Source organism: Anolis sagrei, chromosome 1 (assembly GCF_037176765.1).
Source record: "Anolis sagrei isolate rAnoSag1 chromosome 1, rAnoSag1.mat, whole genome shotgun sequence".
Lineage (NCBI taxonomy): Eukaryota > Metazoa > Chordata > Lepidosauria > Squamata > Dactyloidae > Anolis > Anolis sagrei.
In genome coordinates, this window is record NC_090021.1 from 222,365,589 (window position 1) to 222,378,978 (window position 13,390).

A 13,390-nucleotide genomic window follows, 5' to 3' on the forward strand; every position below is an offset into this window, starting at 1 on the left:
TTGCATGGCTTCATACCAGCGGAAGCAGTCCTTTTGCCTTTTTGTTTTCTCTGTTTTTGCTATTAATTTCCCAAACGATTTAGAACTCCCATACCCACATATCCAAATCTGAAAACCACACAAGGATATTGCTGCTGAGATTATGAGAGGGTTCTTGCTCTGGAAGAGAGGAGATACATAACCAGATGAGAAGATATTGTTCATCAGGCCACCTTGTGGTAATGATAGGATTATCCACATTCCTTCATTAAGTAGAACAGGAAGATGGCCAAGACTATCATCTATCAAGTTATACAGATTATGTATTAGTATCTTGTTAATGCAGAAACAAATCAGCATTTGGTTAAAGGCTTCACTGCCACTGAAGTTCTAAGTGAAATGTTTGGCCATAAGTGTACTATCTAAATCTATATTGTGTTTGGCTCTCAGAATAAAGAATTGGTTGCTGTTTTGTCTCAGGCTACATCAAAGCATAGTCTTGGTTCAGATGACTTGCTTCTCTTTGTTAGTATTTGAGCAAATGCTTACTAGCAACTTACTATCTTAACTCTCTTTACTGGTTACAACTATCTGCACAGAGAATAATTGACTATAAATTGCAGCACTCAAGATCCATCAAGAAAAGGTAGTGTTATGGCTGATGCATTGTTTTGTCCAAAGACAATTTCAGGCTGTCATATCAATACAAATACAGTTTTGTCCATAGTTTTATTCATTTGAAGAGTGTCCCTGCCATCATTGGTCTGTGTGAATTATGAGATGCAGCTTCCTTTTAAAGAAGTTAGTGATACATCTCATGCCTGTTCGTAAAGCAAATTTAGTCCAAAACAGCGAAAGCCAAATGACACTATCTCTAAGGATGCTTGCCATAGATGCAGGCGAAACGTCAGGAGATAATGCCTCTAGAAAAAACGTACAACAACCCACTGATTCCAGCCATGAAAGCCTTTGGCAATACACCAAATGACACCTTCTGAATTGTACGAAAGCTTGCATTCTCTTGAGTAATTGGCCATACTGACCTAGGATGATGAGAATTGTAAGAGAAGAGATGCTTGGAGATGATGTTCTGGGTTGGGACTCTTTTAGGAGAGGTTTATACCAGTGTCAGTAGGATATAAGGCATTGGTATGTTAGCTTTAGTGCAGGCAAAATGCCAACTCCGTATTGCCAGCATAAGCATACTCTCCAAGAAAACTTGGCTTCTATTAAACCAAGAGTCAAAGAGTAATCACCTTGATGCCGCACTCTGAAATCATTTTAATTTTATGTTGCTTGAAAACAAATTGGCTGAATTTGTATTTTTAATTTGCGAAGGTGCATTTGCTTGTACATTTTTGTTGCAAGAGCAATCCCTGCATAAGCTTCTGACATAATTCTCTATGCTTTTTCCCACCCTTCAATATTTTCCTGCATACAGCTGTTAGGAGACTCCAGGAGCAAGGTACCAGTGCTGTTTTACTTTTTTTCTTTCTTTCTTTAGTTTACTTTCTGTTTTTTGCTCTCCCTGTTTCAAAATTCATATGGTGGTGCAGGCCCGTAGCCAGGATTTCGTTTCGGGGGGGGGGGGGGCTGAATTTTTTTTCAGGGGGGGTTTTGGGGGGGGGGGCTGAGTTTCGGGGGGGGTGAGTCTGAGTGAAAGAGGGTCTAGCCTAGCAAACCTTTTGTAGCATTACCCCAATACCCCCATGCACATGGGATATATTGAGTATGGTGATCAGATCATGATATGAATAAAGATAAATAATGCACCAATAAGGCCTTTTCGCAAACCACCATGAAAATTTCGGGGGGGGGGGGCCTGAAACCCCCCGAGCCCCCCCCCCCCCCCCCCCCCCGGCTACATGCCTGTGGTGGTGTAATTGTTTAACATGTTAGAATCCAAGTTGTATCAAATTACAGTCTTGTTGGACTGGAAATAATATCATTTTCTTAACAGATTTTGTGATAGCTGCCTTAAGAAATCAAAATATTGACACAAGAGAACCAGATTTCTGTAAAGGATTATGTTAGTATAATTTCACAATCTAGAGGTGGCTCACAGTTGCTTCTAAATGCTCTTTCTACCTAATTCTGAGCTCTTCTCTTCAAGAAAAAAACTTGGATTTCAAAATAAGTTTGTTGTAAAATGTTCAAAAAAATACAACAAAATCTAGTCAATTGAAAAAAAAATTGGCACAGATGTGGAAAACATGGAGCCCTTAATGTAATAGCTCTTTGTTTCACAGGTTGCCATTTTAAGCTTTTTTGTTTTTAGTTCTATCCCATAAGATTAAAATAGGATGTAGCAGCTATTTTTCTGAATCCACTGCTATCTATCCAAGACATGTAGTATGTTTTGGCCTCAGCAGTGTCACAGTTTCTATTACCAGTGGCTTCTGTGTCAAGCAATAAGTATCTCGTTTTACAGTAGTGACACTAGGATTGCTCCTCAGATCACAGGACACTGACAGTTCTCTCAGAGCTAGTTATTAGAGGCTTTCAGCCCATGTTGTGATCCTCAAGGTTCTCTGTGCTAGGGTTAACATGCTTTTCCTTCATTTGAGCTTTAATGAAGCTGGTGCTTGGTAGTCATTTCACCATTAGAAAGCGTAGACACATTTTTCTCCATGCAAATATAGATTGATTATGAAATTGCACCAGAGTATATTTAGTATTGTTTTAAGCATTTTATTTACAGACTGATTTCAGGAAAGTGTTTGCAGTGAATACCATTTGTTCGTTCAGTACACTTTGCTAAGCCTGCTTGCTCTCCCCTTGGCCCCATTTCATATACCACTGATGAGATGCAGTTTAATTGCATTCCACTCTTGTTGCAATTGCCTAGCCTTTGTGGGGTGGTGGTAACAGAAATATAACTCTGCAAAGTCTATTAATTTCCCTTCCCATTCACCCACTCCACCAGAAAAAACCGGTGAGACGAAGGTATGAGCCATATGGAATGTATTCTGATGATGACGCAAACAGCGACGCATCGAGTGCTTGTTCAGAGCGTTCCTATGGTTCCCGCAATGGAGGCATCCCCCATTACTTGCGGCAGACAGAGGATGTGGCCGAGGTCTTAAATCACTGTGCTAGTTCCAACTGGTCTGAAAGGAAAGAAGGACTGATAGGCCTGCAGAATTTACTGAAGAGCCAACGGACACTGAGGTGAGTGCTTAAGCAGATTTAATGGGCTCTTCATTGGTACCTCACTCCTGGTACAGCTGAAGTACAAGTTAAGAAAGCAAACTATAGAACATTTCTCAATGACCAGGGTGTCTTCCAGTTGTTGGCAGTAATTCCTGTCGGTACTTACAATGATGACAAATTATTAATTGTTCGAAAGCCACATTTTTGTATTTTTGACATGGGTGTAACACTAAAGGGAATAACATTCATTAGTGAGGACAACATTTATGTTGTATTTATTAACTTAAAACATTTATTTATTAACTCTCAGGCCACCAGGGTCCCAGGAGGTGGTGTGAAATAGATAAAACATTAATACACAAATACAAATATTTAATATGATTTTAAAACTCTTTAATATGCAGTAGTTTAAAATCACAAAAAAAACTTATACTGTCTTTAACTGCCCTTAGTTGGTGTGAATTTAATTTTTTTGCAGGCATTTTTGTTGCCCTAAGCAAGAGAGAAGGAGAGCAAGGCGAAAGGATCCTCTTTTTTGGGGAGGGGATGGGGGGGGGGGATTTGACATTTCATCTTAAATATTTTTTTCAATTTCTGGTCTTTAGTTGCTTTACAGACAATGGCCTAAAATGCATTCCTAGGCCATAGCTTAACATAGAATCATAGGAGAGGCCACATGGGCCATCTAATACAACCCTCTGCCATGCAGGAAAAGCCCAATCAAAGTACCTCTAACAGATGGCCATCCAGCCTCTGCTTAAAAGCCTTCAAGGAACGAACTTCCACCACTCTCCAAGGCAGATAATTCCATTGCTGAACAACTCTTACTGTCAGGAAGATCTTCATAATGTTCAGGTGGAAACTCCTTCTTGTAATTTGAACCCATTGTTCCGAGTCCATGACCAGAGACTCGGAATCAGTGGGATTTACCTGCATGTTGTCTCATACATTTAACATTGATTTAGTTGGTCTATTTTAGTTGGGCTTGACCAACAAAAGTCCAGTTTATATCTTTTGGTGCTATTAATCTTGATATTAGTAACAAGGATTTGCTTTTACTTACTTTTCAGATGCTCTCTGTCAGATCTTAAATAGTTTCTTTAATTGTTTTGTGTTTCAGTCGAGTGGAATTGAAAAGGCTGTGTGAGATCTTCACACGCATGTTTGCAGACCCACACAGCAAGGTAACATCATAAGGATATCTTTAAGACAAATATTGTATTTTGTGAAGAAAATATATTCTTAAACATTTCATTATGTAGATCAACCCAGTTTTCAAAACCCAAGTTATCTCAATCTACTTGTGTATGTGTTATTTATTGAGATAGATTTGCCTTTTAGGATTGGGCAACCAAATGAGGGGAAAACCCAACAAATATTCATGTGACATCTCAAAGACTTACACTTTCATTATAGCATGTCCTTGTTGATTACATTCTACCACATCAGGTGCATGAAGTTGAAGTTGTGGTATAAATAATTCCACTCCTTTATAGAACACAGTATTTGAGCACAATACTAAATAGAATTTCAGACTTTACAAACTATGAACAATATTTGGATACATTCTGAAAGTGAGTGTTGTAAATGTGGGATGATATCTGGAGCAGAACATTTCACCGTGAAATAAAATGGGTTATTTCAGTAGGTGTCTTTGTGGCCTTAGCCTGCTCTGTGACAAATTTTTCTGCAAGAAATCTGGGTGTTAAGAAAAACTGCCTTAGAGTAATTTACTTTGATTCTCTATATATCTGTGTACTAATGAATGGTTTGTTTTGTTGCATGCCCTGTTTTGCGGTGGAATTCACAACAGAGAGTAAGTGTTTTCTCCTTCCTCCTCACCCCATCTCCCAATCTCACTTCTTTTGTATGTTTAAAATGGCATATCACATTGGTGTTTGCCATCTCTCACTTAAAACAGTTGTTCTTCCCATTGAAAGAAAAGTGTTTTTACACCATTACTTTTTTCTTGCTCTCCTTATCATTTACAGGTTTTTAGTATGTTTCTTGAAACCCTGGTAGATTTCATCATTATTCACAAGGATGACTTGCAAGATTGGCTCTTTGTCCTTCTGACCCAGTTACTCAAGAAGATGGGTGCTGACTTGCTGGGATCAGTGCAAGCAAAAGTGCAGAAAGCTCTGGATGTGACAAGGTAACTTGTTGGCAAATGACAGTGGAACCTTCCTGTATGCCAGTATTACCTATGAACCTTCCTGTATGCCAGTTTCTTCTCTTCTTAGAAAGAGAAGATATAGTGGTTTAAGTATCTTTCCTCAACATATACTCTCCAGATATATTGAGCTTCAATTCACCTATAGTCAGCATGAGATGTTATCTGGTGTGTTATGTGCAGTGGATTGGGAAACTGCCTGCTTGAAACTATCCTTAGCATTTGAGGAATAGTCTACTTGATGCAAGTGTTTCCTACTCCCTTGCTTTTTTATGCAATAATATAGATGCATAATTTCTGGTGTATTAACCAGAAAAAATACACATCTTGATTTATTACAATTGCTACATTTGCTTTCACATATGAATCAGTCCTTGAATTTATTTATCGTGTCAGGAGCAAACCACACAGTTGTATTGCATTAGAAACAAACAAACAAACAAAATACAAAGTTTGCAAACTTAGTAGTTGATTAAATGTCCTTTGACCAGTAGCTGGCCACTTGGAGTGCCTCTGGTGTCGCTATAAGAAGGTCCTCCATTGTGTATGTGGCAGGGCTCAGACTGCATTGTAATAGGTGGTCTGTGGTTTGCTCTTCTTCACACTCACATGTCGTGGATTCCACTTTATAGCCCCATTTCTTAAGGTTCGCTCTGCATCTCGTGGTGCCAGAGTGCAGTCTGTTCAGCGCCTTACAGGTTACCCAGTTCTCTTGTGTGCCCAGGAGAGAGTCCCTCATTTGGTATCAGCCATTGATTGAGGCTCTGGGTTTTAGCCTGCCACTTTTGGACTCTCGCTTGCTGAGGAAGCCTTGAGAAGGCAAGAATCAATTATGATTTTTTGTTATTGGCTTATTACATTAAAAATTAAATACACATCTTGATTCATTACAATTGCTACAGTTGCTTTCACATATGAATCAGTCCTTGAAACAAGGCAAGAATCAATTATGATTTTTGTTATTGGCTTATTTCATTAAAAATTAAACCATGAGGAGAAGTTTCTTACTTTCTTACAAATGCACATGTGGAATGGCCACTTTTTTTGTTAATAAACCATGGAGTCTTGACTGACTATGTGAAATCACTTTAGAGGCTTGAGCTGTAATCTATCCAAAGCCAACAGTCAATACCATTGACTGTGTATTAACCATTTTTCAGCAGTCAATAACTGGGGGTTTATACTTAGATTAAACAATGTATTGGGACTAATGTATCTAGTCTCTTCGCTGTTTACAGAGAGTTTGCAAAGCTCCATGAGCATTATTTGTAGCAGTGCCCATTACTTCTATGCAGGTATTTGAGTTTGGTTATATTCCTTTCTCCCACTACTAGGCTGTGGCTGGCATCTACTGCATATTTTATTTTTTGGCATCCTAAATCAAAATATTGTAAGGCAAGAAGTCTGAATGAAACGGAAAAAAATATGGGGGAGTACTAGGCAGTCCCTGAGTTACAAACATCTGACTTACGAACAACGTATAGTTAAGAACAGGGGTGAGACTACAGGAAGTGAGAGAAATCTACCTTTCAGAAAGGAATTTCGCCCCTGAAAGAGTTGTCATGGGGAAAAATTATCTCAACTGAAGCTTTATCATCAATCCTTGTTTCCACAACAAGCCATAGTTTTCAAAATCCAATAATTACAGGAACAAAAAGTGAGGTGAAATCTTCTGAATGGGGGCACAGACAGTGTAACAAACACCACCGGTGTTAATATTTCCCAGTGCTATCCAAAACTAAAGCATATATATTTTTGGCTGAAGTTACAGTAGAGTCTTGCTTATCCAACATAAACAGGCTGGCAGAACATTGTGTAAGCAAAAATGTTGGATAATAAGAAGGGATTTAGGAAAAGCCTATTAAATGTCAAATTACGTTATGATTTTACAAATTATACACCAAAACATGTTTTAAAACAAATTGGCAGAAAAAGTAGTTCAATACACGTTAACGTTATGTAGTAATTACTATATTTACTAATTTAGCACCAAAACATTGCAATGTATGGAAACAACTGTGGATCTGGGTGGGAGGCAGTCTGTGTGGGATAATACAGAGCTTTGGATGAGTGAAGATTGGATAAGCGAGACTCTACTGTACATTGAAAAAAATGTACCTCTTCCGATTTGCAAACAAATTCAACAAAAGAACGAACTCACGAACCTATCTTATTCATAACATAGGGACTGCCAGTGTCTATATTTTTAATCACGGACAAAAAAAATGTAATGTTGATTAAACGTAATGTGAGTCTGTGTTTTGGCTTCTGGCTATATCTTGCAGGTGGTAATAGAATGTGTTGTCACGCTTTCCTGTCTGTTCTTTCCACTCTAGGGATTCCTTTCCTTTTGATCAGCAATTTAATATTTTGATGAGATTTATTGTAGATCAAACTCAAACACCAAACCTTAAGGTAAATAATGTCTTTGTATTTCATTATAAAGTGTTTACATTTAAGAACAAAGTGATCCTAATTCTTGACAACAGAAAAGTTGGAAATGTTGTATGTTATTCAGTGGATATACTTAAAGGCTATCAGAAAATCTAGTTTTCTGCAGTTCATAAATGATACCTAAGTTACTAGGTGTGAGGAGGGAAGGATTTTGAGCTTTATGGATTGGGATCTTACTTTTTACTTATAGGAGTGTTCTACTCTCTGTAGGTCAAAGTAGCAATCCTGAAGTACATTGAATCATTGGCCAGACAGATGGACCCCACAGATTTTGTAAATTCCAGTGAAGCAAAACTTGCAGTTTCCAGGATTATTACCTGGACTACAGAACCAAAGAGCTCAGATGTGAGAAAGGTGAGTGAAAATAATGTGAAGAGATGATGGTAGAGTTTTATTTTAAACAATTACAATAATTGTGAAATAGATCAACACTGAGATATATACTGACTTGGAGCCATACATAATTTGCATTTTGTTAAATGTAGTTACCCATCAGAATATTGCTGTTAGTAAATCATTGAAAAGACAGTTTTCATAGATTTACCCCTCTGTTTCTGCATTGAAAGGGACTTTCTGAAAAAGAGAAATGACAATTGTCAAAAACTGCCCCCTTCCCCCTTCTTTAGCTGAAATTCATGAACAGCCTTCCAAAATCATAGGATTGCATTCCCTGTTTTCTTTGGACTGAAGCAACATTCACAAGAAGTCTATTCAGGTGAATGCTTCTCCTGGTATAAAGAAACAGTCAATGCTACTCTGGGATTCTTGAAAGCTTGTATCTGAATTTATCACATCAGATCAATCTGTATTTTGTCTTTGAGAACATAACTGTTTGGATATCAGTGAGACATTAACATCTTTGTGCTAATAGATGGCCAAATTAGTGCTTTATTCAGAAAACAGTATCATTTGAAGACATGGTTCAGTAATCCACCATAACATACCAGAAGGAGTTCATGCTTCTGGTTAAATAAAAATGGGACCAATATTTGTTTGTTTGAAAGTGTTTGATTCCAGGATGGTGTACAGCATATCGATTTTAAATAGAACCAGCGATATTAAGAATCAGAGCAGCAACGGACCTAGCAGTTGGAAGAGACCTTCACAAAAGTACAATATGTACAAGATCTGAGGGAATAGAAGAAAATTATCTGGTCCCTAAAATATAATTAATTAAGTGAACTTCCCAAGAAAGTGTATCAGGAATACCAGGACCATTTTCACCCCATTTCTGCCTCTAACAGTGGTGCACTCAAAAGACAACCTAACCTTCTCCTCTTTATCTTAACTGTTCAGTACACAACTTGTTAGTTTGTATTGAAAAGCTAAACTTGTTCAACAAGTTCATAGAGAAACAATATTAGTATCATAAAACCATACAAGAAACGGTTTGAAACTAATTTCAAGGAGACAAAACCTCTATGTAAACATTAATTTGTATTATTGTGATATTGGTTTTACTCTGAAAAATGGCATTCTGTGCTTTCTCTTCCTTCGCCCTTTGACATTTTTGCAGCAGAACTCAAGGATTTCCATGCTTTCTGTACAGGCAGACACTCTTGTAAAGGCGTTCAGTAGGGCAGTATGCAGTGGGTGCATCCTGCATGTATAACATACTTGCTATTGAAATGTGTCACAAATGACACTTTACATTTTACATCAGTCAGCTCTAAAGATCGCTCAACTTTGCTGTTCAGAAAATAAGGGGAATATCATCTTGGCAATTGTTGAAAGCAAAATTCAGATATGGAGAGAAAATCAATCTGTAAGTGCTGGAGAAGGCAAGACACAGAATAGCAAGAATATGGAAACTAGCAAGAGGGAGCCAATGAGAAGGAATTCCTCAGCCATCCCTACTGTGACTATTGTAGTATAATTCATGAATGATCTTCTGCCATCGATAAAGTTTGTGATTCGTGTTTTTAGTGCCATATTCAGTTAAACCAGGTCATAAAGAGTTCCAAGAGGATCTCTTCAAATCTGAGAACTAAGCAACAAAATGCCTGAATCAGTGTGAATTAGATATGTTTCAATGAGCTTCCTACAGGAGGAGACAATACTACTGTATGAATATTAAATTGGCTAAAAGTAGGGAAGTAATCTTGAGGATTGCTGTAGGAAGCTCATTGAAAAAGTCAACTTGATTTGGCAGATTCAGTAAAGACTCAAGCTTTCCAGTTTTCTGATCAGACAATTATGACTTGAAATCACAGGTTCTTTCCATGTTTTTCCTTCACTCACATGGAAACTCCTCAACCTTTCTTGTGGAACAGATGACTACAATACGTTGTCATGCCCATTAGCCAAAAAAAAAATTTAGGTGAAACTATAATTTAATTGCAAAAAACAGAGTTGCTTAATCCATATTTAACTTGTAACAGTGATGAATTATTATTAAATAATAAATCAGTAAATACTGCATAGTATTCTAAATATTAAGCCTAAGTGGATCTTCTAAAAGGTTCAGATATTCCTTGGAAATTCATATGTAGGTGAAGGTATTTTATAATGGCAACCCAATCTGTTAACACGCTTGCCCTAAACCTATCCAATCAACATTGAGATTGGTTGCTTGCTTTTTCTGTTGTTTTGCTGCTTCAGGCTAAAGTCCTGTGCACATCGGCCTGGGAGTAGGCTTCACTTGAAAACCATAGGACCTCTGAGTATATAAACTTCTTTCTTATTTTTAGAATTTTACAATTAGACTTATGGAAACAATTGATATTTATGTGACTTTTGCTCAATTCAAAAAAATTCTGAGTAAAGTGTCCTTAAAAAAATCATGGGTTTTTTTTCCTTTCCTAATAATAAAAAAGTCAAATAGCATTAATCAGTGGGTATTCATGGAGAAAAATATAAAGTCTGAGTATACTATTGAGTGGCCCACTGGTAATTGCAGAGTTTGAATAATATTAAATGGGACTCAAAGAGTCGCTGAAATCTCAGGCATGATCAGAGTGACAATTTTTATGACATTGTTTTCAAAGTGGAGAATTACCACCTGCTTTGAAAATGCAGCTCTGGCAAAAATACATAATTGCTCTTTTATATTGGTCATCATTACAAATTGTCTGCTTGCTTCTGCTAAACAATGTTCCCTTTCCTATTTGTTGAACTCAGACCATGCATAGTTGGGTAGGTGAGGATATGTCTGCTAGACCAACCACAGCTTCGTCAGGTCCTGGTGAAGGAAACCTGGAAGAGAAGTGTAAACAGGTAGACTAAAAGTAGTGTGCACTAATCATAAGACATTACTCTGCTTGCAGTCTAGAGTTCTAATATATTATAGATTTAAGGAAAGGAGTGGACTGGGAAGGTTTGACAGAAAATACAGCGGCGACTCTTTGTGTGTGTGAGAGAGAGTGTGTGTATTTCCTTTTGAATTAGGTTAAGTGAGACCATTGCAGCCCAAAGAGAGAGGCTGCAAGTAAGTTGCAATACCAGATGAATTCATGGCAAATTTGAGTGGGAAATGACTGAAAATTCCCATTCCAGAAGTGGAATGGGAATTCAAGTTAGCTCAGCACAACCCCTCTGGAAGACAAAGGGCAGAGGAATTTTGTCCATACTATACAGACAGATGACCTAAATTGTTCCCAATTGTTTATGCCATTCTTCTTTGGACTTGAAGAATGACATGTGCACTCAAATTATCTCCCTGAGGAATATTAGTTTTAGAGAGATATCATTATAATACTGTATTTCCAGGGAAAATAAGTGTGAATTGGGAAGTGATAGAAGCTGTTGCAGACTAAGAGAGTCTAGGAATGGAGGGTTCACCTTGACCCAAATGGCCTGATTTTGAATCAGACCAACTGGACACTTGAGAAGTGGTGTGGGATGTTTTGAATTTGGCTGTTGTTTTCCTCTGCTTGTACCACTGATGTGCATGTAGGTTTTCTTAACTGAACTAAAGTTAGAATTCAAGGTTGTGCATGGTTTTTCTAAGTGCTCAATCTAGTTTGGCATGATTCCCTGCTTTTATTTTACTCACCATGGTAACTGATCTTTTCTTGGATCTTTGACTTACGATAATATTTTCAGTTCAGAGAATGTACACTTTGATTAATGTTCTACAGTCATGCAGAATAAGATGGACAGGAGTATCTTGTCTTGGATATTCCCTACACAGCTGGAAGATGTTCTGCTTAGAGGAAAGAGGGGCCAGTTAGGATTTTGCATCCAAAAGAAACAATTGCTTCTGACAAGCTTTGCTTCCTTGAAGTGGAAAAAGTTATAATTCAGACACTGAGTCTTAACAGTTTTCCCCATATCGAGCTGCTGAAAATTTGACTTCATTAGTATATGTAATCAAGAAAGGAGTTGGCACTTTAATGGTGATGTTAGCTATGGGTTACTTTTCCCAGAGCAAGATCCACTGTCTACAAGACTACAGTCTAGCCCACATTTGCTAAATGCATGAATGCTTGGAGAGGTTTTGTACAGCTGAAAGTCTACATAAGGACAGAACGGTCACACTAGTCACAATGTGTGGCTAACATATCAAAATAGGGGAAGTATTTATGGCTGCAGTCCTGTGAGATCAGACTAAGGAGGAAGTCTTCTTTCACTTTGTGGGACTTTCTTCTGAATATGCACTCATAGAATCATAGAATCAAAGAGTTGGAAGAGACCTCATGGGCCATCCAGTCCACAGCATGTATTGGAATCTGCAAAACCAGATATTATTATTATTTAAGAAAGATGATATATTTGGACTTGAGCAGTAAAGTGCATGACAAATGCAGTTCCATTGAGTTGTGAACTGCAGGATGCAGGTCCACAGTTCAGCTGGTTAAAAGCCTAAAACAAGCTTGCCAAAGGATTTTTGAAGAGGTGTAACAATGTACAGACAGCTTCTAAGGAATAATCCATTGTACTTACAAAGCTGTGAGATACACATTATTTTAATTTTTTTTTGTAATTGTGGCAAGATTCCTCTTTACTACTGGACCTTTATGCAATATATAGCGGATACACAAAGCATTTCATTGACCTGAAAAGTGCTTTGTTTATCTTTGACTGCAATACTTGCAATGTATTCAATGGACTGATTCCAATATTTGGAATGTACAATATTCTTCACATCCAGTTGAAGCCTATGGTAAACCCTATTAATGGCTCTGAATTGCACTCTTGAGTTCTCCTTGGTACTTGGTAAGACACTTCCCCAATAAGACTTAAGTGGATGTTTAAAAATGGCCCTGTTGCTGACTGGCTGTTTGTCTTTTTCTTCCTAGGCAGCACAAATAGTCCTCATTTCTCTGTTTGAACTGAACACTCCTGAGTTTACTATGTTACTTGGTGCCTTGCCAAAAACATTCCAGGATGGTGCTACCCGGCTACTACACAACCACCTCAAGAACTCCAGTAACACTAGCGTGGTAAGACTGTCAGCAGCTTTTCCTTCAAAACAAAAACATGTACAAGCTACTAGTCACATCTGTCTTAAAATATGCAGCTTTATTGGGTAGCACCAAGATTGCTTTTAAACATTGTAGTTGTCACTATTATAAATAAGTTCAAGTGTCAGTTTTTGGCTTAGCATTAAAAGTTAATGTCTCCCTATGCTCGAGGTGCAATCCAAGCCAGAGAAGAATTTCAAGTTTAATTCCATTATTATCAATTATA

At 37.7% G+C, this 13,390-nt stretch overlaps 1 protein-coding gene across 12 annotated transcripts in view; it reads left to right on the forward strand.

Moving 5' to 3' along the window:
- Nucleotides 1-13,390, forward strand: part of CLASP1 (cytoplasmic linker associated protein 1) — a 209,660-nt gene that overhangs the window by 158,757 nt on the left and 37,513 nt on the right. For 10 of the 12 annotated variants that reach the window (XM_060774347.2, XM_060774414.2, XM_060774364.2 and 7 more), the window contains 7 exons: nt 1,421-1,444; nt 2,906-3,150; nt 4,253-4,316; nt 5,124-5,287; nt 7,642-7,720; nt 7,970-8,113; nt 13,000-13,143. In XM_060774347.2, the coding sequence (XP_060630330.1) occupies nt 1,421-1,444; nt 2,906-3,150; nt 4,253-4,316; nt 5,124-5,287; nt 7,642-7,720; nt 7,970-8,113; nt 13,000-13,143 (864 nt within the window). Of the gene's footprint in view, nt 1-1,420; nt 1,445-2,905; nt 3,151-4,252; nt 4,317-5,123; nt 5,288-7,641; nt 7,721-7,969; nt 8,114-10,879; nt 10,976-12,999; nt 13,144-13,390 lie in introns of all 12 variants that reach the window. The other 2 variants (XM_067473460.1, XM_067473470.1) reach the window with 1 other exon arrangement.